The following is a 13,470-nucleotide window of genomic DNA, read 5'->3' on the forward strand; positions in this document are numbered from 1 at the left end:
CAACTCCATACTCTGTGATGACCTAGAGGGTAGGATGGGGGTGAGGGAATGGGAAGGAGGTTCAAGATGGAGGGGACATATGTGTATTTACAGATGATTCTTCTTGTTGTATGGCAGAAATCAACACGACATTGTAAGCAATTATCCTCCAATTAAAAATAAATTTAAACAAACCTGCATTTTAAAATCATTTACAACTCTCCCTAAAAGATTCTATAACCTCTTTTTTTTTGTTTTAAATCAAGGCTGAAATTATTTAGCATAAAAGGAGGTGGGCTATCAAAAGCCACAGAAGGGAGCCCTCTGAGTTCTAAGCACGCTGGAAGTCACTTTCAACTTTCCTTTCTCCCTCTTCCTGAGGGAGTCCTTCCTGAGACAATACCTGCTTCCCACCTCACCCACGTCCTCTGCTTCCTTTTGGTCTACTAAAAAAATTATCCAAAGAATAAATTTAATCAGAAAAATGAAAAAAGGCAGACACCCAAATGAACTTTTCGGCCAACCCGATATTAATTTGCTTTACTTGACTATTTTCCTTTGTTTCTGCTGGACTAGGCAAAGAAAGAGATTCTCCCTCTAGACCCTCAAGAAGGCACCCAGCCCTGCTAACATCTTGACTTTATCCAGTGAGGATCATACTTGATAGGAAAAGTAGGGCGTTCTCATTAAAGTCAGGACAGGGCAAGGCTGTCTGCTGGTCTACAGTGGTTTCAAGTCGCACTAAAGGGGCAAGAAAAGTTTGAGATATAAAAACTGGAAAGATCAGGGAAAGTGTAAAACCACCACTGTCTGCAGAGGGATGAATGTTTGTTGGGAAAACTCGGAGAAACAGATGTAAAACCACCACAGACAGTTAAAGGAATCAGCACAGTTGACAAATGTAAGACAACATACAGAAATCTACAAATGAGATGTCATGGAAGAAGAATCTCATTGATAGGAGGTACAAAGATGAGATAAGAAGTAGGAATAAACTCCAGACGTGTGTACCACCTACACAAAGAGAAGTTTAAACACTTTTGAGACTCCCCAAAAGGATATTTAAGAAGGAACATCAGGGGTCTCCTGATGTTCTTGGGTAGGAAATTTAAAGGCACAAAGGTGTCAACTCCTCCACTGCAGGTAGAAATTCTTCTGAGGAAGAAGGACTTTGGCCTGTGGTCTGCAGATTCGGCACCTGCCTGGCTTTCTGCATGGCTTGTCCTACCTACCTTGGACTTGATGAGCCAGCCTCCATAATTGTATAAGCCAGTTCCTTTGTTTATATTTATAGATATAAAACAAGCCCTAGCCTTTCCCTAGATATAATGGTCAGTTTCATGTGTCAGCTTGACTGGGTTGTAGACCCACTTATTCAATGAAACTCTCATGTAGGTATCTCTGTGGAGATATTTTGTAGATGTGGTTAATAGCTCCAATCAGTCAATTTTAAGTAAGTAAAGCTACTATGGACTTGTAGCCTCATTCCTAACACAATTTCTTTGTCTTCATTATGGTTCTTGTTAGACTGTCCTAAGCCTTGCTAGTTGGCATTCTTTCCTGCTTTTGACAATAGCATAGTGCAGAAAATTGTCAAAATTTCTATATTCTATGATTCTGTTTCTTTAAATTGTACTCTTCAAGTATTCTGTAGTCTATTACGAAATATAAGATGTACTATCAGATGACCAGGACAGAAAGCAAGACTCAAAGAATACAAGAGAGAGAGAGAAAAAAAAAAAGATCATCCTCAAGAATGTGGGTGGGCCTCACCCAATCAGGTGAAGGCTTTAATATGTGTGTATGAGTGTGTGTGTATTACTCACTCTCAAAGGTTCTGCCAGGCAGCACTGGGGGGTGAGCTTGGCTGCAGGAGAAACCAAGGGGGCACAGGGCTGCCCTCGCCTTGCCCTTTACTGGCTTCACACACACCCGTGCACATCCCAAGGTCTGCAGAGTCTGACCGTTTGAGCTTTGTTGCTCAGAGTGTATCCCCATCCAGCAGCATGGCATCCTCCGGGAGCCCGTCAGTAATGCAGAATTGTGCCCCATCTCAGACCTGCCCCGCTACTGCTACATCTGCATCTCTGGAAGATCCTGGAAACATGTGAGCATGGTTGGTGTGAGATGCTCTGCCTGAAGTGATGGAGACATCTGGTAAACCAGGAGGTTGCCATTTGTCTTCTTGTCCAGACTTTCACATCCCTCCGGGCTCTGAGTTATGCATCCTTCCCCAGATGAATTAGATGGACCCTCAAGTTATTTGAAACATAAAGTGCATGTGCTACATTGCTCAGTCATGTCCAACTCTTGTGAAACCCTATGAACTACAGCCTGCCAGGCTGCCCTGTCCGTGGGATTCTCCAGGAAAGAATTCTAGAATAGGTTGCCACACCCTCCTCCAGGATATCTTCCCGACTGAGGCGTTGAACCCACGTCTCTTACATCTCCTGCCGTGGCAGGTGGGTTCTTTACCACTAGTGTCACCTGGGAAGCCCCAAAGGTAGGGTAGCAATCAAAGTACAAGTCTCTGTGAACAGCAGCTTCTCCAGGGCCAGTGGTCACTGCCTTCTACACTTATCCTGCTGAATATTCACAAGAACCCTGGGAGGAGGTAACCACTTTACCTCCTTTTAGAGAGGAAAGCTAAGGCTCAGAGAGGTTAAATAACTTGACTGGGGCCACACAGCCAGCCCAAACCAGATGCAGATGGCTCTAAGTAACAACTCTTTCCATGTCTGATTGAATTGCTCCTACAGAGGCTTACCAAGGGCTGAAAGATGGGGCTGGTGGTCCCCTTACAGGGATAAGACTGAAGAGACAGGCTCTTCATTCTCAGAGACAGAGAATGGATGAGAAGCACTGTCCTGAGACTAGCAGACTCACCTGCTGGTACGCGGTCAGGTGTTGAAAGATCTCATCTGTGGAGGGCTCTGAGACCTGGGATTGGAAGTAATGGTTTGATTTTTTGTTCTTTTCTTCTTCTGCCTCCTTCTCTCTGACCTGTTGCAATGCACGCCGGTACACCTGGTCCTGGCAGTAGACCAACTGCTCCATTTGGAAATGTAGTCGGATGGACTTCTCAGCTTCATTTTCTTGTTCTAATCGAATGTCTTCAATTTTGGACTATAGCAAAGGAGAAACACAACAGAATTTCCATCTAGAAACAAAGCATTGGGTCAGAGGACAATAGCTCCACTGCAAAGGCCACCCCTAGCAGGTGCCATCTAGAAAAGAGCTGGTGGCTTTGGAGCAGCCTTCTGTCCCCACAACAGCTTATCTGGGTAGGGAGTGGGACTTCCTATTCTGGCTGAGGGTCAGAGTTTCCCAGGAAGCCTGAGCCACACAGATGACCAGACCGTGCATCCCCAGGGCCTGGGAACCTGCATGGGCTCTGTTCTCAGGCCTGATTTCCAGCTTTTTTCCTTTTCCCTTTTACAGACTTTTCCATCTGAGGAGGAGAAATATTTTTCTACCAGAGAGCTCACAGGGATAAGATGGGAGCCAGATTCCATCAGTCAAATTGCACATATTCCATGTTCCTGGGGTTTAGAGGAACTGGCTGCCAGAAAGTCAAAGAGGGGACCCTTCACACAGAAAGTTACCTGGACCCCCTGGCTTCACTGAATGCAAGAGTGTGATGCCAAGTGTGGTCCTAAATCTTCTTCTCTATGTTCCTTCTGACTAAGAGGGCACTCTTAGTCCTAGTCTGTAGATGAGGAATCAGAGGCCCAGGCAGGTTAAGAAGCCCCAAGACCTCTGGCTTGCAAAAGGCAGAGCCAGTCTTCCCATCTCTGCTGGGTGCTGGGTCTAAGGTTCGTGTCCCCACCAGATTCATGCATTGAAAGCCTAATCCTCAACAGGATGGAATTTGGAGGTGGGGGGCCTTTGGGAGGTAATTAGGTCATGAGGGTGGGGCCCCCACAAATGGGTTAGTGACCCTCTGAGAAGAGATCCCAGGGACCTCTCTCTCTACCTCTGCCCCCAGCCTCCTGTTTTGTGAAGACGCCAATGAGGCCACCAGCACCTCCATCTGGGATTCCAGTCTCTTGGACTATGAGAAATATTAAGTGTCTGCAGTGGTATTAGCTATGCAGCCCAAGCCAGGACAAGGGGGAGCCCCTGTTCCTAGATCGGACGAGTCGTTCCTATTTGGTTTCCTTGATGAGTTTCCAGGTTCAGGACCAGTCTCTTCAGCTGTAACAGGGTTCCACACTTACTGTGGTTCTCCTCTGTTCCTGTGACTAAATATTTTCCTTCTGAATTGTTTCTTTCTTTCTCTCCCTCTTACTGCCTTTAACGAGACATCATTGCTCATATCTTAAATTCACTATTGATCTTGACTATTTGCTTCTCCAAATACACAATAAAGGTTGAACAGTCTTAATCTAAGAAATCTGTTTTCTAATGTCAGGCCTACATTTTTTTTTTTTAAGTAACTTAATGGTCAGTTTTACCTTGGCAGTTCGGTGGAGGTTGAAAAATTCATTAAAGTGTTTTCCTGAAACATCTGTGAAGGTATTCCGGATTATATCTGGTGAAAGAAAGAAAAGTCAAGTCTTGCTGGAAGGACCCATGACTTCATAAATTGCAAAAAATAAGAGGGTAAAACAACAGAAACAGTTCCCTGCCTCCCTCTTCCCCACCCCCAATCTTCTCTTTCTTTCTGAAGGAAGAAGGTGTGCTTTCTTACTCAAAAACATCCTGGAGGAATTTTAAAAATCTATATGTCCACTGAAATATTTATCTGATGTTTACATTTTCTTCCCAAGTATAAATAGTTGCAAAGAATGCAATTTCTGTTATTATAAATACATTAATATTTATAGTAAAACACATCACTTTTTAAAATACATCAATGGAATCAAAATAGCTCTGTTATCCATTTGAAACAAATAGGTGAACAAACTCTCATTTCAATCAGAAAACTTACATTATTTCATTTTTGAAACTGATGTCTCCACTTGACTTCCTCACAGAATGTTATCTTAGTGTGATGTACAGTATCTTTATGCTTGGAAATTTTTTTTGGCTACACTGTGAGGCATGTGGGATCTTAGTTCACTGACCAGGGAGTGAATCCTCGCCCCTGTGATGGAAGTGCAGAGTCCTAACCACTGGACCAGTGCTAACCACTGGCTGCTATGCTTGGAAATCTTTTGGCTACATATCACATTTTTCTAAACAGAAATAGGTATATATAGACTTTTTAATGTTTTCTGAAGAATTTTCAGAAAGCCTTGAAGCATTACACAAGAATTTTCTTTAGGACTGACTGAAGAATGCACAATTGATCATCAAGACACAATTACAGATTCTGGTTTGTAGTTATTAAGCCTGAAGGTAAAATTTAGTTAGAAATACCAGGGAAGCCACCTGGACTTCCTTGGTGGCTCAATGGATAAGAGTCCACCTGCCAACGCAGGGGACGCAAGTTCAATCCCTGGTCCAGGAAGATCCCACAAGCCGAGGAGAAATTAAACCTGTATACCACAACCACTGGGCCCATGAGCCTCACCTACTGAGCCCACGTGCTGCACCTACTGAAGCCCACAGGCCCTAGAGCCCGCGCTCCTCAACAAGAGAAGCCACCCAAATGAGAAGCCCGCTCACGGCAACTGGAGAGTAGCCCCCGCTCGCGGCTACTGAGAAAGACTGTGCACAGAAGGGAAGACCCTGTGCGGCCAAAAGTAAATAAAAGGGCAAAGTAAACAAAAAAGAAATACGTGTCTTATCAACTGTGAAAAGGCTGTCCTCCCTTCACCCCTACGAGTTCACGGATCCTCAAGATTGCGACTCGATGCTAAAATGAGACAGTTGAAGCCTGAGTGAGGAGGGTGTCAGCCAAGGAGATGACAGAAAAGAGATTCAGTAAGCTCAGAGCAGTAAACAGGAAACCAGGGAGCGAAGATTCTCGAGGTGAAGGGGGTGCTGAGTACTGCGGGGGACTGTGCGTCTCCTCCACAGTGCCCACTTGGCTTGCGGTCGGCACGTGACCACAGTGACACCGTCTCAGGCTCATGCCGCACTTTAGAGGCACAGCCCACTCCCATCATGTGCAGCTGTTTAGTCAACCTTACTTCTCAGAGATTTCGAATAAACAATAGTGTTTTGAGATTGTAAAGTATGCAAAGTGGTGGAGTAGAGGGAGGTGAGGTATGATAAGAAACATACATCTGGTTCTTGTCCCTGGTTCCTAACACAGAGCTCTTAAACCCCTTAGAATATCCTGGGTGACGGGCGCATCGCTTGTTCTAACAAGGTGGCCCTAGACAGCTTCAGGATGGGGCTGGTCACCAGAAAGACCAAGCCTTTGATTAGAAGCCTGGAACTTCCAACCCAGCTTCCCCCTTCTCCCCAACTTCTGGGGGCTAGGGGAAGGGCTGGAGATTGAATTAAAAATTGATTATGCTCCCATGGGATAATTGATTGTGTGTGTGTGTGTGTGTGTGTGTGTGTTAATAGCTTAGTTATGTCCGACTCTTTGTGACCCCACGGACTGTAGCCCTCGGGGCTCCTCTGTACATGGAATTCTTCAGGCAGGAATACTGAAATGGGTTGCCATTCCCTTCTCAAGGGGATCTTCCTGATGCTGGGATCGAACCCAGGTCTCCCTCATTGCAAGCAGACTCTACCATCCGAGCCACCAGGGAAGCTGTATAATTGATTATACCTTCATAAAAACCCTTAATGACCAGGCTCAAAGATAGCCAGGCTGGTGAACATGACCACATGCCGAAAGGGTGGTCCCGCCGTCTCCACTCCTCCAACAGACGCACTTGTGACCCGCCCACATCACACACTATGCATATCGTTCATCTGCAACCTTTCACTGCAAACTTTCGTTGCAAACTTGCAATCTTTCATATCCAACACCAGTAAACTGGTGTGTGTGTGTGTGCTCACTCAATCTTGTCCCATTCTTTGTGACCCCAGGACTAATCTCTGCCAGGCTCCTCTGCCCATGGGATTCTCCAGGCAAGAATACTGGAGTGGGTTGCCATTCCCTTCTCCAGGTGAACTTCCCGACCCTGGGATGGAAGCCCCATGTCTTTTGCGGCTCCTGCATTGGCAGGCAGATTCCTTACCACTGAGCCACCTGGGAAGCCCCAGTAATAAACTGGTAAAGGTAAGCAAATCCTTTATAGCAAACCAGTAAAGTAGAGTATGCTCCTGAGTTCTGTGAGCTGTTTCAGCTGAGTATGGAATCCCAGGAGTGGGTGGTGGGAACTGTGACTTATAGCTGGTCACTCAGCAGTACAGGAGTCTCAGACACGGAGCTGCCATCCACAGAGGCGGGTCTTGTGAGCTGAACTATGGGTCTATGTGAACTCTAGGCAGTTAGTGTCAGAAGGGGAATGAATTGTTGGACACCCAGTTACAGTCTGGAGAAGACTGGTTGGGTTGCTTGTGTTGGAAAACACCCCAGCAGGAGGTACTGGCTTTGACCTTCTCCTAGAAAAATTGATAAAATGCCTAAAGTAAAACCAAGAACCCACCTGTCACCGTGTGCAGCATGTCCACAGCAGGCTCTTCCAGAACTCTGACCTGCTTTTTTATGATGGTCTCAAACGTCTTGTAATTCACAAACCCTGGCAACTCTCTGCCACGATACCGATTTTCAAATTGCTTGATTTCTTTACGTATGGCTTCATAACCTACAGAAGGAAAGGATAGCTCTGAATTATTTTGCAGAAATAACCTTGCTGGTTTGGCTGAACACAGTAGCATTCTGACCTTCCTGAAAATACAGAGGAGCAAGAAAAAAAATCAAATCTGATTTTCAAATTGAAAAAGATTCAAGGATTGCAATAAAGAAACAGATTTTGAGATAACTGTCCTTAGTCATCTCAAGATGGCATGTGTAAAGCCAGGGAAGGACACTGAAAAATAGCAAATGCAGAAACTTACTAAGACAGTTTAAAAAAATTTTGGCTGCACACCACAGCATGTGGGATCTTAGTTCCTTGACCAGGAACTGAACCAGGGCCCCCTGGTTCAGCTGGACTCCACCTTCAGCATTGGAAGGTGGAGTCTTAACCACTGGACCACTGGGGAAGTCCCAAGACATATTCTGGAAAAGGTAACTTGAGTAGGAAATTTGGTAAGTCAAATTTGATTTTGTAAAGAAAACTGTGTCATAGAATACTATGACCTGCAGACACTTTAAAAAACAGAAATGGAGACTTTCCTGGTGGCCCAGTGGTTAGGACTCTGTGGGCATAGTGCAGGGGGCGAGGGTTTGATCCCTGGTCGGGGAGCTAGCATCCCACATGCCCCTCGAGGTGGACCCACTTAAAAAAAAATAAAGAAATGACCGTAAGGCCAGCTGGAGTCAGTGACTCAGCATATATTCCCAGGTTGCAGTAGGAGTAAAATGTATTTATAAACCAGAGGGATAATACAGTTGGATTATTAATGTGATATGTTATCACTGTTTACCACATAAAGCACTTAATTTTTTCTCTATATTCTTGGAATTCTTTTTACTCTAAACAAACTAGGGTGTGAAGAACCTCCTTCATGGGGTGGGGGGAGGATGATTCAGAAGGACTAAGGTTCCTTCTTTTTGAAGAACTAACCAGGGATGGTAGCCTGGTTACCCTCTTTTGGTTAGGAGATACTTTCTGAAAGGCATTTAAAAAAATTAAGATTTAATTGGCATACCATAAATTCACCATTATTAAAGTATATATTTATTATATTCACAAAGTGGTGCAAACATCACCACTATCTAATTCTCAAGCATTTCCACCACCCCAGGGAACCCTGTTTCCATCAGCACTCATTCCCCATTCCCTCTATCCAGCCCCTGAAACCACTAATCCACTTTCTATTTCTATGGACTTGCCTGTCTTGAACATTTCATGTAAATGGAACTGTATATCCTGTGGCCTTTTGTGTCTCACTTCTTCCACTTAGCATAAGGGCCACTCTAGTACGTGTGAGATGGGATTTAACTTGCATTTCTGATGGCTAACAATATTGTGCATCTTGTCACGTGCTTATTAGCCATGTGTGTGCGGGTGCTCAGTTGTGTCTGACTCTTTGCCACCTATCATGGACTGTAGCCCCTGAGGCTCCTCTGTCCGTGGGATTTCCCAGGCAAGAATCCTGGAGTGGGTTGCCATTTCCTCCTCTACGGGATCTTCCCAACCCAGGGAGGAAACTCATGTCTCCTGCATTGGCAGGCATATTCTTTACCACTGACCACTGGGAAGACAATCTTATTAGCCATACCTGTATATTTTTTCTTTTTTTTGAGGAATGTCTATTCCAATCCTTTGTCCATCTTTAAATTGAATTATTTCTCTTTTTGTTGTTGAGCTGTAAGAGTGCTTCACATATTATAAATACAAGTGAGTGAGTACTAAGTCACTTTAGTTGTGTCCAGCTCTTTGTGACTCTATGGACTGTAGCCCACCAGGCTCCTCTGTCCAGGGGATTTTCCAGGCAAAAATACTGAAGTGGGTTGCCATTTCCTTCTCCGGGGGATCTTCCAGAACCAGGGATCAAACTCACAACTCTAGGTCTCTTGCATTGCCAGGCAGGTTTTTTACCACTAGCACCACCTAGGAAGTGAAGTCCTATAAAGACTAGACCCTTATCATATACATGCTTTTTAAATACTTTCTCCAGTTCTGTGGAATGTCTTTCCATTTTCTTGATCGTGTTCCTGGATAGTGTTCTTTGATATGCACACAACTTTTAAATTTTGATGAAATCCAATATATCATTTTTTCCCTTGTATTGCTTCTGCTTCAGGTGTCCTAGCTGAAGAGACCACTACCTAATCCCAAGGTCACAAAGTTTTAAATCTATGCTTTCTTCTAAGAGTTTTACAGGTTTGGCTTGCACACTTTGGTTTTTGATCCATTTTGAGTTTATTTTTGGATAGGAGGTGCAGTAGGGGTCCAAATCAATTCTTACATTTGGACACCCAGTGATATGGAACTGATCATTTGTTGGGAGGAATTTATCGTTTTAAAAAATGAGCCATTTTTCTCACAGGCTGTCTGCCATAAGCACTTTTGCCATAAAAACCTGGCCAGGCAATGCCACGAGGGAGCTTCTGGAAGCCAAAGATTGTTGTTTTCTTTGAAAGGGGTTAGCATGGTGCTCCCCCTCCCCGACATAAGAACACGCTGCACAGCAGGTGTACAACTCTCCGCTCACGGACTTGGCTTCTGTAAGCAGCACAAGGGGATGACAGAGGATGAGGTGGCTGGGTGGCATCACAGACTCAATGGACATGAGTTTGCGCAAACTCTGGGAGATCGTGAAGGACAGAGGAGCCTGGTGTACTGCAGTCCTTTAGGCTTCTTAAAATAGTAAAAAAAATTTCAAATCACATTTTCTACTTTTCTTAGACTCTTGAGGATTTGATGATGCAAGGTGGTACCCAAGATGCTGCTGTATTTTCTTTTCGCCACTGCAACTATAAGGGCTTCCCAGGTAGCACAGTGGTAAAGAATCCACCTGCCAACCTGGAGACATGGGTTTGATCCCTGGGTTGGGAAGTTGCCCTGGAGGAGGAAATGGCAACCCATTCCATTAATCTTGCCTGGGAAATCCCACGGACAGAAGAGCATGGCAGGCTATAGTCTGTGGGGTTGCAAAGCGTCGGATGACTGAGCAACTAAACAGTGACTATAAGATCCATTACAGGACACGTCAGGTTTCAAGGCCTCAGTGGATTACCCACTGAATTATTTCAGGGGCAGCACCACTGGGAACACAAAGGGCATGACATACATGGCAGGCTCACCTGCTCCCTGTTGAGGGAAAACTGAGTCTTCTAAGAGTCATGACTGGCATGGGCCATTGAACCTGCATCTTCTCTCCAGGTGTCCTCTGAAGTCTGAACCTGATGCTTGCTGGCCTGAGTTCAGGGACTTGAAACAGCACATGTGGCTTTCACGCTGCCGAGTCCTTACTCTGACCGTCTTTGGCCACCGTCATCACGCACCTCCCCCAGCCTTGGACTCAGCTCAACTTGACATGTTTACCGTGGTGCCTCAGACTCACCTTTTTCGAAATTTTTCTCAACCACAGCACTCCATTTGGAGAACTCGGCTCGTACTTTGGTAAACAGTCGGGAGTCATACTGCTCCACGAATTCCTCGCCTTCTATTGTTGAGATGATCTCTTTATTAAATGTATCAATTTTCTGCCAAGAAGAAAAAAAAGAATCAGCAGAGATATTCCAAACAGAGCAAGGGAGTTTGGCAGTCGTGTGCATGGGTGAGTCCCTCTTTGCTGTCTCTCAGGCCAGATGGGAGGACAGGAGAGAAGAAGCTTGGGCAGCAGACAACCCCAAACTCCCCTCACAGCCTGGGGGGTCCCCAGTGAGGGAACGCACTTGAGGAAGAGCCAATAGCACGCATGGGGTGGTCCACCACTCCCTGCCCGCCTTCTAACTCCGGGCCCGTTTTGGTGCTAAGTGGGCAGAATGCGTTTGGATCAGCTTTAGGGAAGTGAAGACAGATGAGCGTGACGCCCACAATCCCTGTGGACAATGATGTACGACTCCCCGGCTCGGCACCACTGGCAGTCCTCACCTCTATCAGACAGAACATTTTCTCACTTTCTTCTTCTGGGATGTCCTTGCCATACTTCTGTAACTCCTCTGTTATTCTCTGGTGAGTCTCCTTTATTTGATTTTCCAACAGGGGCAGAGTTTTCTGAGAAAAACAACAGAAAGACATAAATATGAAGAGGGAATGAGCTGTGGTTGGCGATGGGGAAGGGCTAGGGTTAGGCCAGTGCTTGCAAGAAGCTCATTTTTAATTAGGCCGGGTGGGTGGTTTATCAGCATCCCACCCAACATGTGATCCTCTGACAGGCAATAGCCACACCCCCTGGGAGCATCCCAGGCCACATCCACAGCCCCTGAATCTGAGCCCACATCTTAACAAGATGTCCAGGCGGTCCATGTGTGTCAACATGGTTTAGCTCTGCACTTGCAAGACTCTGTTCAGCTCTGCGTGCACTTACACAAATGTGCATGATGAGTTCACTGGTCAGTCTTTCTGCCAGGCAGGGGATAGTGGCCTTCCCTTCCTCCAGAAGGTCCCTGCAAGAGAAGACAACATTCATGTCCACCTGGGTCTAGCCAGAAAACGCAGGTTGGCTCTCTGTCGCTGGGGAAAGCCAAAGTAAGTGCAGTTACTTCCCACTGGATGGCATGTCCTGCAACTGGATCACACAGAATCATGACTGAATTTTTGTAATGTTGCATATTTCGAAAATGGTATAGAATGATCCCTTCCAGCTGATACATTAAATGTGTCTTATGACACCTGACTACAAATGGTCTTTATAAAAATTCACATATCACCTACAGATATGTTTCCATAACATGCACATACCCTTCTGTATACACAGTGCATTGGTATTGGGCTTCATGAAAATATATTGACAGATATTTACACAGGTGCATGGATGAAGCCTGAACTGGGGGACCCACCCTTCTCCAAAATGACAACTTAAACCATGAGCTGCTTGGGGAAGGAGATCAAGCCCTCCTCTCACTCTTTCCAAATATGTGTTTGTAGAGTGAGCTACTACACAGTTTTCCACATGTTAAAGGACTTTTTAGGATGAAGGGCAGCCAGGAAACATGAGTTCACACACATCTTTGCAAGAGTACACTCATACCTAAGTTTCAGCTTCTGTACCTGTCTAATTTTTTAATTGTGGGAAAATATACATAAAATTCACCACTTTAATAATTTGTAAGTGCACATGTGTGAGCTAAATCACTTCAGTTATATCTGACTCTTTGTGACCCCATGGAAGGTAGCCCAACCAGGCTCCTCTGTCCGTGGGATTCTCCAGGCAGGAATACTAGAGTGGGTTGCCATGCCCTCCTCCAGGGGATCTTCCTGACCCAGGGATCAAACCTGCATCTCCTGCATTGGCAAGTGAGTTCTTTACTCACAAGTGGGGAGTGCCACTTGCGAAGCCTGTAGGCACACATTCAGTGGTATTAAGTACAATTACATTGATGTGTGACCATCACCACCATCTACCTCCAGAAACAGCTCATCTTCCCCACCTGAAACTCTGTCCCCATTAAACATCTCTCCACCCCCTCCCCCAGGTCCTGTCTCTATGAATTTACCCCTTTAGGGACCTTGTATTAGAGGAATTATACAGTGCTTGTCTTTTCATGACTGGCTTATTTCACTGAGCGTATTGCCCTCAAGGTACAGCCGTGTTATAGCAGGTGCTAGAATTTTCTTCCTTTCTAAGGCCAAATTCTATTCCACTGTGTGGATAGAATTTTTTTAATCCATTTTGGATAAACATTGTGTTTATCTATCAGTGGTCACTCAGCTTGCTTCCATGTTTTTTTTTAGCTATTGTGAATAATGCTCCTATGAACACAGGACTGCAAGGATCTCTTCTGAATTATGTGTCTCTGCAGGCTTCTGGGAACATCAAATATGATAATGTTTACAAAGGACATGCGTCTCCTCCCACATA

The 13,470-nt window shown here is 45.2% G+C and overlaps 1 protein-coding gene across 3 annotated transcripts in view; it reads right to left on the reverse strand.

Annotated features, from left to right (window-relative positions):
- MX1 (MX dynamin like GTPase 1) overlaps positions 1 to 13,470 on the reverse strand; it is a 32,275-nt gene that overhangs the window by 1,015 nt on the left and 17,790 nt on the right. For all 3 annotated transcript variants that reach the window (XM_086339572.1, XM_086339724.1, XM_086339648.1), the window contains 6 exons: positions 11,977 to 12,055; positions 11,541 to 11,663; positions 11,008 to 11,149; positions 7,479 to 7,637; positions 4,437 to 4,513; positions 2,866 to 3,105 (listed from right to left, as the gene is read on the reverse strand). In XM_086339572.1, the coding sequence (XP_086195698.1) occupies positions 2,866 to 3,105; positions 4,437 to 4,513; positions 7,479 to 7,637; positions 11,008 to 11,149; positions 11,541 to 11,663; positions 11,977 to 12,055 (820 nt within the window). The remainder of the gene's footprint in view (positions 1 to 2,865; positions 3,106 to 4,436; positions 4,514 to 7,478; positions 7,638 to 11,007; positions 11,150 to 11,540; positions 11,664 to 11,976; positions 12,056 to 13,470) is intronic.

The sequence above is a fragment of the Bos grunniens genome, chromosome 1 (assembly GCF_055505025.1).
Source record: "Bos grunniens cultivar Pamir isolate PY7600 chromosome 1, Bosgru_T2T1.0, whole genome shotgun sequence".
In the NCBI taxonomy this organism is placed as follows: domain Eukaryota; kingdom Metazoa; phylum Chordata; class Mammalia; order Artiodactyla; family Bovidae; genus Bos; species Bos grunniens.